Here is a 19,940-nt window from a genome sequence, read left to right as displayed (position 1 = left end):
GAGCTCCTGGCTATTCTCTCTCTTAAACTGTGCACTTCCTGTGTGAGGCCACCCGCATGTCCTCAGGCTGACAGACTTCATTTCAGCTATCGATGTCCATCTCTCCACAAAAGGAGAGTTCCTTGAGGGCAGAAATTTGATCATACTCATGTTCTTATTCCTAGACCCCAGCTCGGTATCATAGAGGGTACTTAATAAGTGTTTGTTAAAAGAAAGAATGAAGGTATGATTGCCTTTCAGTTAGGCTGATGTTCAGGTGAGTATGAGAAGATTATTCTTATAGATTGGGGGTCAGACGTGGGAGACATTTAGAGCTGAATGAGGGATGTTTTGATTTTGGTTAGCAGACATCTTAATATTTGGAGCTTGGACCATGAGATCATTCTTCTTGCCTTCAGCACTAAAATTCTGTGAATCTATGAATGTAGCTACTGTATTTTCTTTTCTTTACATTTCAAGGGTTCCTGAAATTAAAGGAAAATGTGCCACTTTTTCTTGCCTACATGTACAGGGAATGTGTGTTTTCCCTCAAAGCATACTTTGGTGGAGTTATGAACCATAACTCACTCAGGAATTTTTAGTTTGTTTTTGTTTTACTTTGCAAAAATCAAAGAAAAAATGTCAGAGAAGTTGGAATAAAAAATAATTTCTTGCTATTCAGATATATTCACTAAATGGATCTTTCTTGGAGACCACCTAGCTACGTCCTGCAGCTACTTAGTAACAAGCATTGTGAGGCTGAGTTTGAGGAATTTCAGGCCCAATTAAATACATCCATCCCTATATACCAGAAGGTGCCCACAGCTGATGCTGTCCATTTACCTTATCACTCAGGTTTGCATTGTAGTTTCTTTTTCTTTTTTCTTCCTCTTCTTTTGTTTTTTTGGCTGCGTAGCGTGGCATGCAGGATCATAGTTCCCCAACCAGGGATCAAACCTGCATCCCCTACCGTGGAAGCATGGAGTCTTAACCACTGGACCACCAGGGAAATCCCTGTAGTTTCTTTTTCTAAGTTTCAAGCATTTCAGACAAGACAACTTAATAAATGATAGCTAGCAATGGAAATATCAAAGAATACATTGGTTCAGAAACAAAAATACTCAAGATAAAATAGATTATAAGAAATGACTCAAGTAAAATGATAAGTCACTTGAAAAAAACAAAAAACAAACAAAACAAAAAACAAAAATCTAATTCTGAATGACTACAGTGAGGTTTGGGAGATATATGTTTGCTTTTTAAATTATTATTTAATTAGGAAAAATATTATCTTCACTGAAATAAAAGATTCTGGCTAGCAAATTTGTTGAGCAGTGTTCTCTTTCATGGCAGCAGTAGTGTGTACTGGGGAGAGTGCAGATTCTGGAGCTTAGCTGATGGGGTTCAGGTCCCATCTTTTCCATTTTCTTATTGTGTGACCTTGGGCAAGTTATTTGTCTTCTTAGTACATCACTTCCCTTATATGTAAAATGGAAGTAATATCTCATAGGGTTGTTATAAAGAATAAATAAGTTTATCTCATAGGAATCTTACAAGGATTAAATGACTTCATTTTATAGGGCTGTTATAAGAGTTAAATGAGTTAATACACCGAGGACAGTGCTTGGAACATGGTAAAATCAGCTTGAGTTTTAAACTACTAGTATTTACAAACAGTTTCTTAATATATTAAAAATGTGAAATAGTTACTTATTTTTGTTTGCTGATTTTTGTTTTTGCTTTGCGTTGAATGCTTGCAAAGGAAGTAGGCAGCAGTCCTAGATTTATAATAAATATTTCAATATTGGACTTAGTTGAATGTTCGAGTGACTCTTTTATGCAAAAAATGGGCTAGGTGGTTTTGGAAACATGAAGTAATATAAGTTATGGTCCCCAGTATTAGAGGTCTTACCATCCACACAGAGAGAAGAGAAATCCATGCAATGACTTGTCGCTATACTACAATAAAAATTTAGTGTCAAATAGGTGATACTTGAACTAAGTATTGCATTAGAATATTCCTATTGTTGATACCTAATTTATAAGGTATATGCTTAATACCTTTCTCACATTTCAAATGTTTTTATACACTGACTAGACCAGGTCTGTGAGAATGAGAAGTTGTAATTTTGATGAGCAGGAGGTGGGGAAGATGGGGATAAATAACGAGACTTTGAATTCGAGGACTTTGACTTTGTCACATGGATGTCTAAGAATCACTGAGTGATTTTTGAATAGAGGAAGAGCTGCCATCAATCAACAGGCACTGCGCTTTCTAAGTTGTATGCTGGTAGTATCTGAGGAGGATGAGACTAGTGGTTGTGTAGAGGATGGACTGGAAGCGAGGGTTTTTAGTTTGAGAAGCCAGCTAGAAGAAAGTTGCAAATGCCCTGGTGTGAGATGGTTAGGGTAGCACCTGGGTGGTGGAGTAGAAGGGATGGATATAAGAGGAATTGCAATGCAAAAAGTGTGCATGTACGTGTGTGTATGTGTGTGTAATAGACATGCAAGAGGCAAGGGAAGGGACATTCACAGAAAGATAGACAAGATGAAAAGGCAGAGGACTATGTACTAGATGAAGAAACAAGGTAAAACCCCAGAAAAACAACTAAATGAAGTGGAGATAGGCAACCTTCCAGAAAAAGAATTCAGAATAATGATAGTGAAGATGATCCAGGACCTCGGAAAAAGAATGGAGGCAAAGATAGAGAAGATGCAAGAAATGTTTAACAAAGACCTAGAAGAATTAAAGAACAAACAAACAGAGATGAACAATACAATAACTGAAATGAAAAATACACTAGAAAGAATCAATAGCAGAATAACTGAGGCAGAAGAATGGATAAGTGACCTGGAAGACAGAATGGTGGAATTCACTGCTGCGGAACAGAATAAAGAAAAAAGAATGAAAAGAAATGAAGACAGCCTAAGAGACCTCTGGGACAACATTAAACGCACCAACATTCGTATTACAGGGGTCCCAGAAGGAGAAGAGAGAGAGAGAAAGGACCCGAGAAAATATTTGAAGAGATTATAGTTGAAAACTTCCCTAACATGGGAAAGGAAATAGCCACCCAAGTCCAGGAAGCGCAGAGAGTCCCTGGCAGGATAAACCTAAGGAGAAACACGCCGAGACACATAGTAATCAAGTTGGCAAAAATTAAAGACAAAGAAAAATTATTGAAAGCAGAAAGGGGAAAACGACAAATAACATACAAGGGAACTCGCATAAGGTTAACAGCTGATTTCTCAGCAGAAACTCTACAAGCCAGAAGAGAGTGGCATGACATATTTAAAGTGATGAAAGGGAAAAACTTACAACCAAGATTACTCTACCCGGCAAGGATCTCATTCAGATTCGATGGAGGGATCAAAAGCTTTACAGACAAGCAAAAGCTAAGAGAATTCAGCACCACCAAACCAGCACTACAAAAAATGCTAAAGGAACTTCTCTAGGTGGAAAACACAAGAGAAGAAAAGGACCTACAAAAACAAACCCACAACAATTAAGAAAATGGTAATAGGAACATACATATCGATAATTACCTTAAACCTGAATGGATTAAATGCTCCAACCAAAAGACACAGACTGGAGTAGCAATTCTCCTATAAGACAAAATAGACTTTAAAATAAAGACTATTACAAGAGACAAAGAAGGACACTACAAAATGATCAAGGAATCAATCAAAGAAGAGGATATAACAATTGTAAATATTTATGTACCCGACAGAGGAGCACCTCCGTACATAAGGCAAATACTAACAGTCATAAAGGGGGAAATCGACAGTAACACAATCATAGTAGGGGACCTTAACACCCCACTTTCACCAATGGACAGATCATCCAAAATGAAAATAAATAAGGAAACACAAGCTTTAAATGATACATTAAACAAGATGGACTTAATTGCTATTTATAGGACATTCCATCCAAAAACAACAGAATACACATTCTTCTCAAGTTCTCATGGAACATTCTCCAAGATAGATCATATCTTGGGTCACAAATCAAGCCTTGGTAAATTTAAGAAAATTGAAATCGTATCAAGTATCTTTTCCGACCACAACACTATGAGACTAGATATCAATTACAGGAAAAAATCTGTAAGAAATACAAACACATGGAGGATAAACAACACACGACTTAATAACCAAGAGATCACTGAAGAAATCAAAGAAGAAATCAAAAAATACCTAGAAACAAATCACAATGAAAACACAATGACCCAAAACCTATGAGATGCAGCAAAAGCAGTTCTAAGAGGGAAGTTTATAGCTATAGAAGCCTACCTCAAGAAACAAGAAGCATCTCAAATAAACAACCTAACCTTACACCTAAAGCAATTAGAGAAAGAAGAACAAAAAACCCCTAAAGTTAGCAGGAGGAAAGAAATCATAAAGATCAGATCAGAAATAAATGAAAAAGAAATGAAGGAAACGATAGCAAAGATCAATAAAACTAAAAGCTGGTTCTTTGAGAAGATAACAAAACTGATAAAACATTAGCCAGACTCATCAAGAAAAAAAGGGAGAAGACTCAAATCAATAGAATTAGAAATGAAAAAGGAGAAGTAACAACCAACACTGCCAAAATACAAAGGATCATGAGAGATTACTACAGGCAACTATATGAATAAAATGAACAACCTGGAAGAAATGGACAAATTCTTAGAAAAGCACAACCTTCCGAGACTGAACAAGGAAGAAATAGGAAATATGAACAGACCAATCACAAGCACTGAAATTGAAACTGTGATTAAAATTCTTCCAACAAACAAAAGCCCAGGACCAGATGGCTTCACAGGCGAATTCTATCAAACATTTAGAGAAGAGCTAACACCTGTCCTTCTCAAACTCTTCGAAAATATAGCAGAGGGAGGAACACTCCCAAACTCATTCTACAAGGCCACCATCACTCTGATACCAAAACCAGACAAAGTTGTCACAAGGAAAGAAAACTACAGGCCAATATCACTGATGAACATAGATGCAAAAATCCTCAACAAAATACTAGCAAACAGAATCCAACAGCACGTTAAAAGGATCATACACTATGATCAAGTGGGGTTTTTCCCAGGAATGCAAGGATTCTTCAATATATGCAAATCAATCAACGTGATACAGCATATTAACAAATTGAAGGAGAAAAACCATATGATCATCTCAGTAGATGCAGAGAAAGCTTTCGACAAAATTCAACACCCATTTATGATAAAAACCCTGCAGAAAGTAGGCATAGAGGGAACTTTCCTCAACAAAATAAAGGCCATATATGACAAACCTGCAGCCAACATCATCCTCAATGGTGAAAAACTGAAACCATTTCCACTAAGATCAGGAACACGACAAGGTTGCCCACTCTAACCACTATTATTCAACATAGTTTTGGAAGTTTTAGCCACAGCAATCAGAGAAGAAAAAGAAATAAAAGGAATCCAAATCAGAAAAGAAGAAGTAAAGCTGTCACTGTTTGCAGATGACATGATACTATACATAGAGAATCCTAAAGATGCCACCAGAAAACTACTAGAGCTAATCAATGAATTTGGTAAAGTAGCAGGATACAAAATTAATGCACAGAAATCTCTTGCATTCCTATACACTAATGATGAAAAATCTGAAAGGGAAATTAGGAAAACACTCCCATTTACCAGTGCAACAAAAAGAATAAAATAACTAGGAATAAACCTACCTAGGGAGACAAAAGACCTGTATGCAGAAAACTATAAGACACTGATGAAAGAAATAAAAGATGACACAAACAGATGGAGAGATATACCATGTTCTTGGATTGGAAGAATCAATATTGTGAAAATGACTATACTACCCAAAGCAATCTACAGATTCAATGCAATCCCTATCAAATTACCAATGGCATTTTTTACAGAGCTAGAACAAAAACCCTTAAAATTTGTATGAAGACACAGAAGACCCCAAATAGCCAAAGCAGTCTTGAGGGAAAAAAACGGAGCTGGAGGAATCAGACTCCCTGACTTCAGACTATACTACAAAGCTACAGTAATCAAGACAATATGGTACTGGCACAAAAACAGAAATATAGATCAATGGCACAAGATAGAAAGCCCAGAGATGAACCCACACACCTATGGTCAACTAATCTATGACAAAGGAGGCAAGGATATACAATGGAATAAAGACAGTCTCTTCAATAAGTGGTGCTGGGAAAACTGGATAGTTACATGTAAAAGAATGAAATTAGAACACTCCCTAATACCATACCCAAAGTAAACTCAAAATGGGATAGAGACCTAAATGTAAAACCAGACACTATAAAACTCTTCGAGGAAAACATAAGAAGAACACTCTTTGACATAAATCACAGCAAGATCTTTTTCATCCACCTCCTAGAGTAATGGAAATAAAAACAAAAATAAACAAATGGGACCTAAGGAAACTTAAAAGCTTTTGCAAAGCAAAGGAAACTACAAACAAGACGAAAAGACAACCCTCAGAATGGGAGAAAATATTTGCAGACGAATCAATGGACAAAGGATTAACCTCCAAAATATATAAACAGCTCATGCAGCTCAATATTAAAAAAACAAGCAATCCAATCCAAAAATGGACAGAAGACCTAAATAGACATTTCTCCAAAGAGGACATACAGATGGCCACGAAGCACATGAAAAGCTGCTCAACATCACTAATTATTAGAGAAATGCAAATCAAAACTACAATGAGGTATCACCTCACACCAGTTAGAATGGGCATCAGAATATCTACAAACAACAAATGCTGGAGAGGGTGTGGAGAAAAGGGAACCCTCTTGCACTGTTGGTGGGAATGTAAATTGATACAGCCACTATGGAGAGGAGCATGGAGGTTCCTTAAAAAACTAAAAATAGAACTACCATACGACCCAGCAATCCCACTACTGGGCATATACCCAGAGAAAACCATAATTCAAAAAGACACATGCACCCCAATGTTCATTGCAGCACTATTTACAATAGCCAGGTCATGGAAGCAACCTAAATGCCCATCGACAGATGAATGGCTAAAAAAGATGTGGTACATATATACAATGGAATGTTACTCAACCATAAAAAGGAACAAAATTGGGTCATTTGTAGAGACGTGGATGGATCTAGAGACTGTCATACAGAGTGAAGTAAGTCAGAAAGAGAAAAACAAATATCGTATATTAGTGCATATATGTGGAACCTAGAAAAATGATACAGATGAACCAGTTTGCAGGGCAGAAATTGAGACACAGATGTAGAGAACAAACGTATGGACACCAAGGGGCGAAAGTGGCAGGGGCGGTGGTGATGTGATGAATTGGGAGACTGGGATTGACATATATACACTAATATGTATAAAATGGATAAGTAATAAGAACCTGCTGCATAAAAAATAAATAAAATAAAATTCAAAAAAAAAATGAGGCAAAGGAAGGAAGGATAAAAGATATAACCAGTGGTGGGCTTGGGCTGGCTTGTACATGCTTGGGACAGTAGATTTTGCGCTTCTCTTCCCTTTGAAATTCCATCTTCAGTGACAGCACATTTGTCACTTGAAATCAGCCATAGTACAAGTACACCTCTGAAAACAGCAAACAGTACAGGTGAGGGCATTTCCTTTTTCCAGAAAGCCAGTTTACCTGCACACCGTGGGGTGAACCCAGAATTTTGAATTTGGATGACTAACTGAATAGAGATTTTGGAGACGATATGAGTTTGATTTGGGACCTGTTGAGATTATAGTAACAACTGGGAACAGTCTGACAGTGTGGCAAATTCCATCTATAAATGGCACTCACTATCCTTTTGATAGAGACTATAAAATGATGTTCAATAAATCTATTACCCTGCCTTGGAGTTGAAACAAAAAGATGAAATTCTTCTGAAGACACATGTTTTGCATTATACATGTAATTTCATTGCAGAAACACTAAAAACGCCATTGTTGTATCAGTAAAAGTTTTTACAGATATGATAAAGTTTCCTATGGATCAAAGAGTAGCTAAGCCACAAAACAAAATAATGATTCAGCTGAGAATTCGTGTTAATACAAGCTCGTATTATCAGGGAGACTCAGGGAGAAAGAATTGTTTGCTGTTATTCTGGATGGAAAGCAGGGTGAGGATGTGGGATTTCACTGATTTCATCTTTTACTTGAACTCTTAAGTTGGAAGATGTTTTCCTTTCTGTGAGAGATATTCTTTCAAAAATTAAAACAGTTTATCTTTTCAGCAGAGATTTGTGAAACCAATTATGCAGCATCAGTAAAGTACAATTCAGAGGGTGGTGTTTTGTGCGAAAAGATGTGAATGACTTACTCAGTGACACTATGTTACAAAGCAGTATTGCTGCATGATCCCAATTTTGTATTCAAACATATTGTGTCTGTGCATTCAAAGGCTGGAGAAGTAAAATGTTTAAAAGAGCTATCTCTGCTTGATGAGATTACCAGTTGCTGTTTGTTTAACCCTGTTGCTGTGTATCTATTTTTGCTGTAGAATTATGAGAGCTAATAAAAAATGTTGACACAATAAGAAAAGATACACTATCATGCTTGGCTGAGTGCAGTGTCACAAGTAACTTGACAATTTAAAATTTTACAGGGTGTCCCTGGAGTAAAGGGAGAAAGAGGAGAACGAGTAAGTATCCTCTGGACTGTTGACCAGCCGCAGCTGACTGTACACCTTTTGTTGCATAAGCCTGATAAAGGATAACCATTTACTATCATGATTACTCATTGCTCTAATACCACTCCTCCTCTTCCCCCCCTCCTCAACTCGCTTGACCGTGAGCACATTTTCAAGTGGAAAGCACCCTGTGGGCTAGAAGTCAGGAGTGCTGGCTTCTAGTTGCAGATCTGCTACTCTCCAGCTAGATGACCTTGGGCCATTTCTTTAAGGCTAAAATGGAGAGAATCAAACTCATCTAACTCACAAAGTGGATTTAATGAAGACATTATGTAATGGGTGTGAAAAGGCTTCAGAAAAGTAAAAGCTCTATTCAAAATGCCAAGCGGTAGATTGAGGCTTGTGTATTTCCAATATGGGAACCAAGGAAGACAAAGGCAGCATGGAATCAAAGAACTGGCTGTGAAACTTAAATCAGTTTATTTTAGGGGCCTTCTATCTCCTTTGAGAAATTGTGCCACTGCTCATATAATTGTGCTGTCGGCTCTAGTAGAAACAGCAGTGACCTTGGACTCATCCAGTTACCTCTGTGAAAATTTGGGCAGTATGTTTAACTCTGTTCATCTGTAAGATGGATTTAACATCTTTCCTCTGAGTTGCTATTAGTATTAAGTAAGCCAGTGGTTGAGAAATTGCTGTATTTTACAAGCTCTAAAGAGCGATAAATAAGGCATTAAATATGTATGGGTTTATTACAAAACTATTAAATTTTTTGGTATCTGGGGCCAGAAACACTTGAACTTTTTAATTTAATAAAGGCTCTCAGGAACCTTGTACCATGAGTGTCCGATTGCTTATACCTCCTCCGTGTGCACCATGGTGGTCAATCCTACCTGTTGCTAGGAGCCAAAGAGCCCAGGTTGGGAACAATGGGTCAAGTCCCATTTCCATCCTGGAAGTCCTGCCATTGGCTGGGTTTGAGGCTGAGAGTCAGCAGTCTGCTTTTTTCTCATCCAGGGTGACCTACAGTCTCAAGCCATGGTGAGAGCAGTGGCACATCAGGTGTGCGAACAGCTGATCCAAAGTAAGTGCATTATAGTCACAGATGTTTTCTATTACTCGTCCAAATGGGAATTTGCCTTTCGCACAAGCGTAAAGACTAAGCTTTGTCTTGTTGCAGAAACATAAGCTTTACAGATGGCCATCACTAACCCATCTAAGGGATCATTACATATTACCCTAGAGTTCTGCATCGATGGTGCAGAGGCCAAATTCCTCTCTGTTGTTTGTCCAAAAACTCTCTGTTTGCCCATATAGGTTTAACTTGACTACCCATATCAAATCTTTTATTTCTTCTTCATCTCTCCAAATGGATAGATTTTTTTCTCAGGTCCTCAGCACTTGAAAACTGCCAAACTAAGGCATCAGAAGCTACCTTCAAGCCACTAGATTTAAATCCATATCTCTTTCTTACCCATTTCTTTTGGTTAGCCCAAGGCCCTTCCCTTTATTCTTTAAGATTTATACCAAAAATAATGCAGACACACAAACATACATGCACACATGGGGACAGGCTTCATGTGAACATTTGACATGATACTTGAGCTCCGTGCCAAAAATTACACTGGAACACACTTTACGTCACACCTGTCCCATTTCTTCATTTTTTTTTTTTTTTTTAAATAAATTCATTTATTTATTTATTTATTTTTAGCTGTGTTGGATCTTTGTTTCTGTGCGAGGGCTTTCTCTAGTTGCGGCGAGCGGGGCCACTCTTCATTCCCGTGCGGGGGCCTCTCACTGTCGCGGCCTCTCTTGTTGTGGAGCACAGGCTCCAGACGCGCAGGCTCAGTAATTGTGGCTCACGGGCCTAGTTGCTCCGCGGCATGTGGGATCTTCCCAGACCAGGGCTCGAACCCGTGTCCCCTGCATTGGCAGGCAGACTCTCAACCACTGCGCACCAGGGAAGCCCACCATTTCTTCATTTTAAACTTGAACTTTCCCACAGGCCGGTATTTCAGTTACTGATTCATGCTCATTCACTTACATACCCACGCATCTGTGCATTTCTCTCCTGCCCACTGACTTTATATTTTGTCTCAGTAATCTAACCAGAGGGTTACTAGAGTGGGCCCTTCTCTCTGCCAGTCATTTGTTTAGTTCCACAAAGATCTGAGGCCACATGGAGATGAAATATTCCTCTCAAACCCAGACAGCTCTGGCCTGGTTCTGCTGTCAAGCCCCCCCAGTTCTGTAGCATCCACCATCTCCAAGGCCGACATTACCTAAGCGGCTGCCTTAACAGCTTTGAGGTTATATTTTTTTAACCCGGGAAGTTTGGGAGTCTTGTAAGTGTCCAAGAAGGCGCTATTGGCTGGGTCCAAAATTCCATCTGCAGTAGATAAACCCAGATCTCACCCTGCAGAAAGCATGGAGTGAAGGTCTACAGGGGCTTGGAAGAGTTTTCATTAAGACGTAAATCTTAGGGCAAACTGAATACAAAGCTACTATCTTCAGATGTAGTAGTAATGCTCCCTATATTTTAACTTTATTTCATTTTGTATTATATTGCCCAAACTAGTGGTTGTGAAAGAGGGAATTTATCAGTTAAATGAAACTACTTAAGTTTAATGCCAAAATAGGATCTCTGAAAATACAATTAATTATAAAAGGGAAACAACATTAAGTAGAATATGTCCAAAGCTAACCTGTACCTTGGATTATTTTGTAAGTTTCTCATTTCAAGTATCCACTGTAAATGGGTGGGTAATGATTTTAAGGAAACCTAAGGGTTAAATCCTAATATGACTCACTGACCATAATATAAGGAAGATTTCACAATAGTTGCTAACTTATTCCACTGTAGAATAAAAATCTTATATAAATATGTGATTATTTGAAACATGCCCTAAAAATTGAGAGTCCAACATCCAGTTTTTCCCCTCAGGAATTCTCAGATTCTTGTGAATAACTTCTAGGAAATAGAAGCCAGCAGGGGTTATACAAGAGCTGAAACAGGTCTGTAAAATAGGAAGGCCCTGCCTGTCAATGTCATGGTCAGAGGAAAAAAATAGAAGAGATTGTATGCCACTCTATGAGCAAAACCCAACCCACCCAGAAGCTGTATTTCTGGCACCTCAACCATCTGTCCACACACCACTTCACGTTTCTCTGGGCTTCTTATTTCCTTCCTTAGGCTTCACCTCAGAACTTGATTATCATTTAGCATATAATTCCTCACATGCTCAGTTACCTGGTTTTTAGTCCAGATCTGAATTATGCTAGGGAAGGTTATGTGGGAAGCTGTGTGAGGCTGAGGTGATGACAGCTAGAGAAGTATCGATAATAAAGGATGGCCCTTTTATCAAAGGAGGAAGCTGAAAAAGCAGATGTGGACATGTCTGATCCCACCCAGACATTCATGAACATGGCTACTAATGGCTCCTGAGTCATCAGGAAGCCAGCCCTAGTTACAGTAATGGTCCTGTGCTTAAGAATGCATTGACTATGTCTTAGAAATCATCCCTCTAAAAATGGTTACTATTCTTTATTTAGGGTTTAATGTTTAAAAAGGAATAAATGACAGTCACCTGGAAAGTTCACTTCTTTGGGAAAATGTTATCTCCTGATGATGCTGAAAAATGGGGCATTATGGTATCAAATACTTTCTCAATCTAGACTTCTAATTATTAAAATACATTCTTCCAGGCACAACTGAGTTAAGGGATTGTGGGAGAGAGAGCCAGATTTTTTTTAAAAATAAAGCTACTCAGAGTTTCTGCAGCTGGGACTCAAGTAAAGGTTTCTGCAAAAAGGCTTGGCAATGAAGAAATGAGTTGAAACAGAGCACTTGTCTGGGGATTTCTGAGCAAGAGGGTGGAACAGGCTTTGTGGGTTGGAAAAAAGACATATTACTCGGGTGGAAATCGCTGAGGAAAAGGGGCAACTGGGTGAGGATTTAGGGGTCAGATAAATGTTGGCGGTGAAGAAAAAATTTATGATTTCTGGTCAGAGATGTTTACTGAGATGCTGACGTGAGCTGTGGAATTCCAAACACATGAGATGCGACTTGAATACAATCCAGCTGTTAATATCATCCAAAGTAAAATGCAAAAATTTTTCAGTTGGAAATCAACTTATTTCAGAGAGATCTGCTTCTTCCTATTGGTGGGTGTCTAACAGAATTGTTTGGAACCTTGACAAGTAATACCTTCAGTTCTCCCTTTCTATGTGTGACAGTTCATCCAATGCTTCTTTGTCCTTCATGTCTCAGGTCATATGGCCAGGTACACAGCCATCCTCAACCAGATTCCCAGCCAGTCAACATCAATCCGGACCATTCAAGGGCCTCCTGGAGAGCCTGGGAGACCAGGCTCACCTGGAACCCCTGGTGAACAAGGACCCCCAGGTGCCCCAGGCTTCCCAGGAAATGCAGGTGTGCCGGGGACCCCAGGAGAACGAGGTAAGCTGGACCACTCCTCTCACTGAGTGCGCTGAAACAGAGTGTAACAGTGGTGCTTATGCAATGATAAAGTTCCAAATAATGGACCTAAATTAATTCTATTCCATCTATTCTTCAGCTTCTTATTTATTCATCCCCAATACTGAGAAGATTGAGTAATCTACAAAACGTTTATTAAGAGCCATGTCTGCTTGTATGCCAAAGGAGGATCAGAAACCCCAATTCACCTCTAAAAGGCTTTTGAGCTAATGAGAGAAAGAGGTCCCCTCTAGATGGATGAATTAAAAAAATATGCCCATCCAGATAGAATTACAAAATGATACCCCCCTCTGGACAGATGTAGCATCAAACATATGTGTCAACTGAAAAAAAAAAAAAAACAAACACACAACCTAAAAGTTGAGAATTATGTTTTATTTGGCGGATTCACTGAGGACTTAAGCCTGGGACGCAGCCTCTCAGATGGGTCTGAGGAACTGCTCCAAAGAGGTGAAAGAGGACCTGGATTTGTAGGAGTTTTGCAACAAAAACCAGGTAGTGGGAACATCAGAAGAGAACTGTTAATTAAAGAAAAACAGGCATCTCAAATTAATGAATTTAGCACTTTTCTATGAATGGGAAGATGCAAGAGTCTGGGCTTATTGAAATGATTCCTTTGATACGAACCTTAACTACCTAGAGCCAGTATTCTGTTCTTTTCCATCCTGAATCTCCTCAGGGTGCACTGCTGGGGGCAGCCGTAGTGGCTGCTGGCTTGATGGACACAATATCTTTTGTTTGCTGATATGGCAAGCAGCATTCTTTGTCCACATGTGTCATGGCAAGTAGAGAGCTCACTTCCTAGGTCTGGTACTTTTTTTGTACAGTGCCCATACCAGGCAACGGTCAGTAGCAGCCTTGAGGTAAGGCATGAGTCATATCAACATATGATTTACATGTGCTTATGTAGACCATGCCAATTCTAAACTTCAAATTAAATACTGTTTGTGGCTCATCTTCCTATAACATGAGGCAGTATTTTATTTAATAGTTCCATGGGCCAATGTTTCATCTTTCCTACTAAAGTTTCTTTCAAATAGAGATCCTACTTAGCCTTTTCTTCTACCCTTTACAGGTCTTAGCAGTATTGTGCAATACAATAATGGACTCTTTCGATTGCTTTTCACCCAATTTTGTAATTGGCCAAGATCTCCCACTCCAGAAGCAGATCAAATCAAAGAGATGTGGGAAAATGGGGTTACATATCAGCCACAAAGAAAGTGATAGGAAAAGAGATAACCAATAAAAGTATTTTCTAGGACACAATTTTATGGAATGTAGATTGGGAGAAAAGCTAACTAGTACCTATCTGCTCTTGTGAGTCATATTGCTTTAATGAAATGGGTAGGATATACTCCTTTGATCAAATTTGAGATGTAAAATGCAGATTACCAAGATAATACCTCATGTTTATTCTTGATCCATGCCAACAGGCCATGTGCATTTCTGCCTTTGCACTTTTGGACACTTTGTTCTTCCCCCTGTGGAAATGTCCTTTCCTTTCCCTGCCTTATGTGCATCTTACTCTCAGTTCAAGGCTCAGCTTAACCCCTGTCTCATGCATGAAGTTTTTGTTGATTGTTCTAGACCAACAGATGTCTCCACCCCCTGAATACCTGATGCTCTGACCGTCTCTCCCACCCATTTTAGCAGTCATCACGTGTTAATGAACAGCATGATGGCAGAAAGCAGGGCTCAGGTCTGAATTGCTTTGCAATAATAGGTCCTCACCAGATAATTGTTGCTTTGATTGCAACCCAGTTCTGATTTTCCTTTCTAAAGGGTTTTCCTGCGCCAGGGCACTAAATCGGCAGATGTAGAGAAGGATATAATTTCCTCGCAGTGTACCAACGATCTGGCAGCCAGGAATGTGGCCACCTCTGTCAACAGGACACCCTCTAATGGGGTCAGTGATGGATCAACTGTGACTCAGGGAGCACAGAGCCAGCGCCTGAGTCACTCTCGGCAAGTCACAAGTTGTCTTTGTTCTTTTTGGAAGTCCTGTCCTTGTTCCTGCCAGATTGAGTCTTTCCTGCTCTGCAAGAACACTTGAATGCTTAGATCAGAGAAAAATCAGCCAAGGGTCCTCAAACAGTGGTCCAGACAGCCCTTGAAATATGAATTTCCGTGATATAATTTTCTGACATACATGTATGTATATATTCTGAAAGAGTATAGTAGATAAGCAAAATCCTGTATTTCACAAACACAGGTAGGATGACAGTAAGAGAAAGTGAGAAATGCCCTTTGAGCATGAGGGAAGGTGATTTTGGTTGATCACCAACTGGGAGGGTGTGCTTTGGGATTTAAGGTAGGGGTTTATAGGCCAGCGCCCAGGGGACTTTTCATTCCCAGCAAAGTATTTCAATCCTGTTGCAACTGGGATTCATGGTTGCAAGGAGAACAATAATTAAAAAAAAAAAAATTTATTGAAGTACAGTTGATTTACCATGCTGTGTTAGTTTCAGGTATACAGCAAAGTGGTTCATGTTTTGATATTAGCCTTCTGGTCCAAAAACCCAGAAAAGATTGATACAGAAAAATGTCTGCCTTTCCACTAAACCAAAACAATAGAATTTTAAAACTGAAGAAACTTCAGCCGTCTTTTCTCCTGACCCTCTCATTTTATATAAAAAAGAAGCTTATAAAGTTATCGAGGCCCAAAGAGGCTAGAAGTCAGCCAATGTCAGGACTGGAAATAAAAACCAGAGATCATGTTTGATTTTTTTCTGTATAAAATATGATTATCACTATACTGTAGAATACAATTTTAAAAGGACACTTTATTATAATGAGTAAAAATAAGTACTATTACTAGGCGGTGTACTTAGACAAATAATAAGCTACAAAAGTAAGACTGAAAGAAATATGGATGTTGAGACTCTGGCATAGCATTGAGGGGAACCTCACTTTCTGCTGAGTCTTCATAAAAAAAAAAATTCGTGACTCTATTGATTTGGCTAATTTTTCACCAGAAGTACTCCATCTGATTTCTCTATTCTAATTTTTCAAAAGTTTTTCAAACTTCTTAAAACATAATGAACAAGAAGAAATACATTTTACATCATGATGCAGTATGCATGTGCATGTGTGTGCATTCAAACTTATATAACTGAGGCAAATAGAAATAATACTTTCCCTTACTATTGTTTCCTGTTTTCTTTTGTTAAAAGGCTGAGGGGCAGCATGGGGAATTCTGTTCAATACTCTGTAACAACCTATATGGGAAAAGAATCTGAAAAAGAAGAGATATATGTATATGTATAACAGTCACTTTGCTTTGCACCTGAAACTAATACAACATTGTATATCAACTATATTCCGATATAAAATTAAAAAAAAAAAGACTAAGGGGCACCTTTGGATTTTATGAGCTCAGTTTGAAATACACTGTTCTAGTTCAAGATCTTTGATTAACGCCATTCTTATCATTGAAGTATCCAAAGAATATACATTTTTAGAGAATAGAAATTACAAATATTCCTTCCACATTAGCTCGGTGAAGTAGATGACCATTCATGACTTTCCTTATTACCTAACAGAAGACTGTATTTTCACTCCATCTGATTGTCTTCCTCGCTCTCATTAACCCTTTGTCTCCTTTAACTTAATTTATTTATTTTATTTATTTTTGGCTGTGTTGGGTCTTCGTTTCTGTGCGAGGGCTTTCTCTAGTTGTGGCAAGCAGGGGCCACTCTTCATCGCGGTGCGCGGGCCTCTCACTATCGCGGCCTCTCTTGTTGCGGAGCACAGGCTCCAGACACGCAGGCTCAGTAGTTGTGGCTCACAGGCCTAGCCGCTCTGCGACATGTGGGATCTTCCCGGACCGGGGCTCGAACCCGTGTCCCCTGCATTGGCAGGCGGATTCCCAACCACTGCGCCACCAGGGAAGCCCTCTCCTTTAACTTAAACAAAGTGTTTTTCATAAGATTGTGTGGAACAGTCTCTTAGCTGTCTTCTGCCATAGGTTGTAATAGAAAGAGAATCCTCAAAGCTTAATGATTCAAAGAGATCCTGCAGCTCACATTGTTCCTCCAAAGCTTAAACCCAGCTGAGACTTGGCTGATTATTGGCACCCAGAATTGAATGGGTTTGTTCCACTTGCATCACAGAAGCAAAATGTGATGCGCCTGCTTTCTCTCCTCACTTATACTACACTGTTAACTCATGTCAAAGAAAAGCGATTCCTCCATGGACTAGGTTACATTTTTGCGGCCTTTCCCCATTAAACTCTGCACCATCTTCAGGTAAATGGCTCTGTAGCCTGGCTTCCAAAATTTAGAAAAATGGGTGGGATCAGCTCTGAGGTTCCTCTCTTGTTCCTCTGTTGTTCCCTGAACTGTGACAATTGAGTCCTAACTATTCTGACCTTAACTCACTCTCCAATCAGCCTTGTGTGATTCTAACTAGATCCTCTTGACAACTCAATTTCTGATTCTGATCTCTGCATGTCATTCCCAGATGACTAATCTGTTTATTTCCTTATTCCATTTATTTAAATGTTCATTATCCACACTGATATCTTGAACCATCTATGAACCCAGACAACAGTAGCTTAGTTGGTCTAGAGTCCACAAAATTCAGTTTATTTATTTATCTGAAAAGAACTGGGAGATTTTCCTGATTTCAGTCTTCATGCAACTCCTTCAGTTTCCATGATTCTCCAAAATATATTGGATCAGAGGAACCATCCAACTAAAGATTTTCATGTTTAGATTGTATATCCATAACAGCTGGAATTCATAGCTGGTTTATTTTCTATAATAAATCAACAAATATTTATGAAATTCAAGGTTTATGTAAGGCTCTTGGCTGGGCAGTGTGTGAGATAATACTATGATTTATGGCTTTTGCTTGTTATGTTAGGCGCCAAATGCATCTGCCAATATTGTGCTCGGTCCCATGTATACAATCTCATTTGGATAAAATAGAAGACACGGTTTGGGTAAGGAAAGAATATGATATATCACTGAATGTACAAGTAGGGAGATGGCAACTGCTAAGCAAGTTATGTAGAAAATACATGCTGTCAGAATTTAGAGGAAGACAGCACTGTGGCCTTTGATAAGAAATGGTGCTATCATTTATTAAGCAATTACTTAATAAACCAGCAGTTGCTTAGTACATTATTAATGCTCATAAAACTTTTATGAGATCCGTATTAGCCCCATTTTTAGGTGAGGAAACTGAGGCTCAGCCAGATGGTCAGTTGTCACAAAGGCCACACAGCTGAACAGCAGGGAACCAGAATTCAAATCCAGATGTGTATGATTCCAGAATATCTGTGCTTGCTCACCTCTGCCCTGTTGTCACCTTTAAATTCATTGCTTGGCGGGGGTTTCACAGAGGAGGCCAGCACTGTGCAGGGTTTGGTGAACCCTGTTTCATTATGGCTCCTAATATCCACAGTTCATAGCATACGAACTGCTAGACTAACTGGAGTGTTTTAGTGGGTATAGTTGTACTATTTGCAAGCTTCTTAATGCACTCTGTTCTGCTGTGTTTGGATAGCCTTGGGGCATCCGTGACCCGGCAGATGACCAGCTTTGAGAAGTCAAAGCCTGTTTTGGGTACCTATGAACATGATAAAGACATTTTTAAAAAAATTTATTATTTTTGGCTGCGTTGGGTCTTCGTTGCTGCACGTGGGCTTTCTCTAGTTGTGGCGAGGAGGGTCTACTCTTCGTTGCAGTGCGTGGGCTTCTCATTGCAGTGGCTTCTCTTGTTGCGGAGCACGGGCTCTAGGCGCACAGACTTCAGTAGTTGTGGCTCATGGGCTTAGTTGCTCCACGGCCTGTGGGATCTTCCCGGACCAGAGCTCAAACCTGTGTCCCCTGCATTGGCAGGTGGATTCTTAACCACTGGGACACCAGGGAAGTCCCTGATAAAAACATTTCTTACGGTTATACATTTTGGCACTTGACAATTCTAGATTTTAGCATAGGCCCAGTAGGGCAGTAACCTATAGGGAAATTGGTCATGGATCTGGCAATTTGAGATGCATGTATAGAAGTTATACTTCTATTATAGTATCTCAGCCTGGGGGCAAATAGGGAGAAACCTGGAACAACGTAATTTAATCTTGTTTCACTTCTGATATTTTAGAAGAGAAACCGTTTTCACCTTACTATGTGTGATGCTGCTTTAGCTGGAAATAGCATGATGGGATGGAAAGAATGCAGTTTGGGGCATCAATCACATATGGGTTAGGATCCTAACTTTGCCACATACTAGCTATGTAATCTTGGCTGCTTAATCTTTCTGAATCTTCATTCATTCATTTAACCAGCATTTACTGAGCATCTACTACATGTCAGGCCTGGTGTTGGGTGTTAACAGCATAGTGGTAAACAGGGGATACAGCTCTTGCCTTTTATGTACTTAGCATAGAGACAGATATTAAACAAAAAAAATACATGAATAGCTTAATTTCAGTTTTTATGTGTTATAAAAAAATGTAGGTTGCTCTATGAACATGGAAGAGGGGACTCTGACTTACTTGCTGAGTCAGTGCTGTTTTAACCGAGACCTGAAAGTTTAGGGGTTTGCCATATCAGTAAGAAAGAAAGTCAGAAGAGAGCATTCTAGGCAAAGACAGCAATAGCATGTGCAAAGGTCCTGAGGTGGGAAGGGACTTGAAACCTATAAAGCCATGATTCTCAACCCTAGCAAACATATTGTCTCCTATTTATAACAAATAATTTGCAACATTTCTGTTACTGTTCTAAACTGAAACTTATAGATAATAAATGTTACCTGCCTTCACACATAATTTTAAAAAAATAGAATGTCCTACTGTATAATATAAAGAAATAAAAGGAGAGTAATTTATGGTCAAATACTTTATTC

General features: G+C 39.0%; 1 protein-coding gene across 6 annotated transcripts in view; it reads left to right on the top strand.

Annotated features, from left to right (window-relative positions):
- The window catches only part of COL14A1 (collagen type XIV alpha 1 chain), a 264,099-nt gene that overhangs the window by 225,961 nt on the left and 18,198 nt on the right, over positions 1-19,940 (top strand). For all 6 annotated transcript variants that reach the window (XM_059901421.1, XM_059901422.1, XM_059901423.1 and 3 more), the window contains 3 exons: positions 8,567-8,602; positions 9,608-9,674; positions 12,864-13,052. In XM_059901421.1, the coding sequence (XP_059757404.1) occupies positions 8,567-8,602; positions 9,608-9,674; positions 12,864-13,052 (292 nt within the window). The remainder of the gene's footprint in view (positions 1-8,566; positions 8,603-9,607; positions 9,675-12,863; positions 13,053-19,940) is intronic.

The sequence above is a fragment of the Balaenoptera ricei genome, chromosome 17 (genome assembly GCF_028023285.1).
Source record: "Balaenoptera ricei isolate mBalRic1 chromosome 17, mBalRic1.hap2, whole genome shotgun sequence".
Classification (NCBI taxonomy): domain Eukaryota; kingdom Metazoa; phylum Chordata; class Mammalia; order Artiodactyla; family Balaenopteridae; genus Balaenoptera; species Balaenoptera ricei.
The sequence above is the reverse complement of the archived record's forward strand: the minus strand, read 5'-3'. Positions and strand labels throughout refer to the sequence as shown.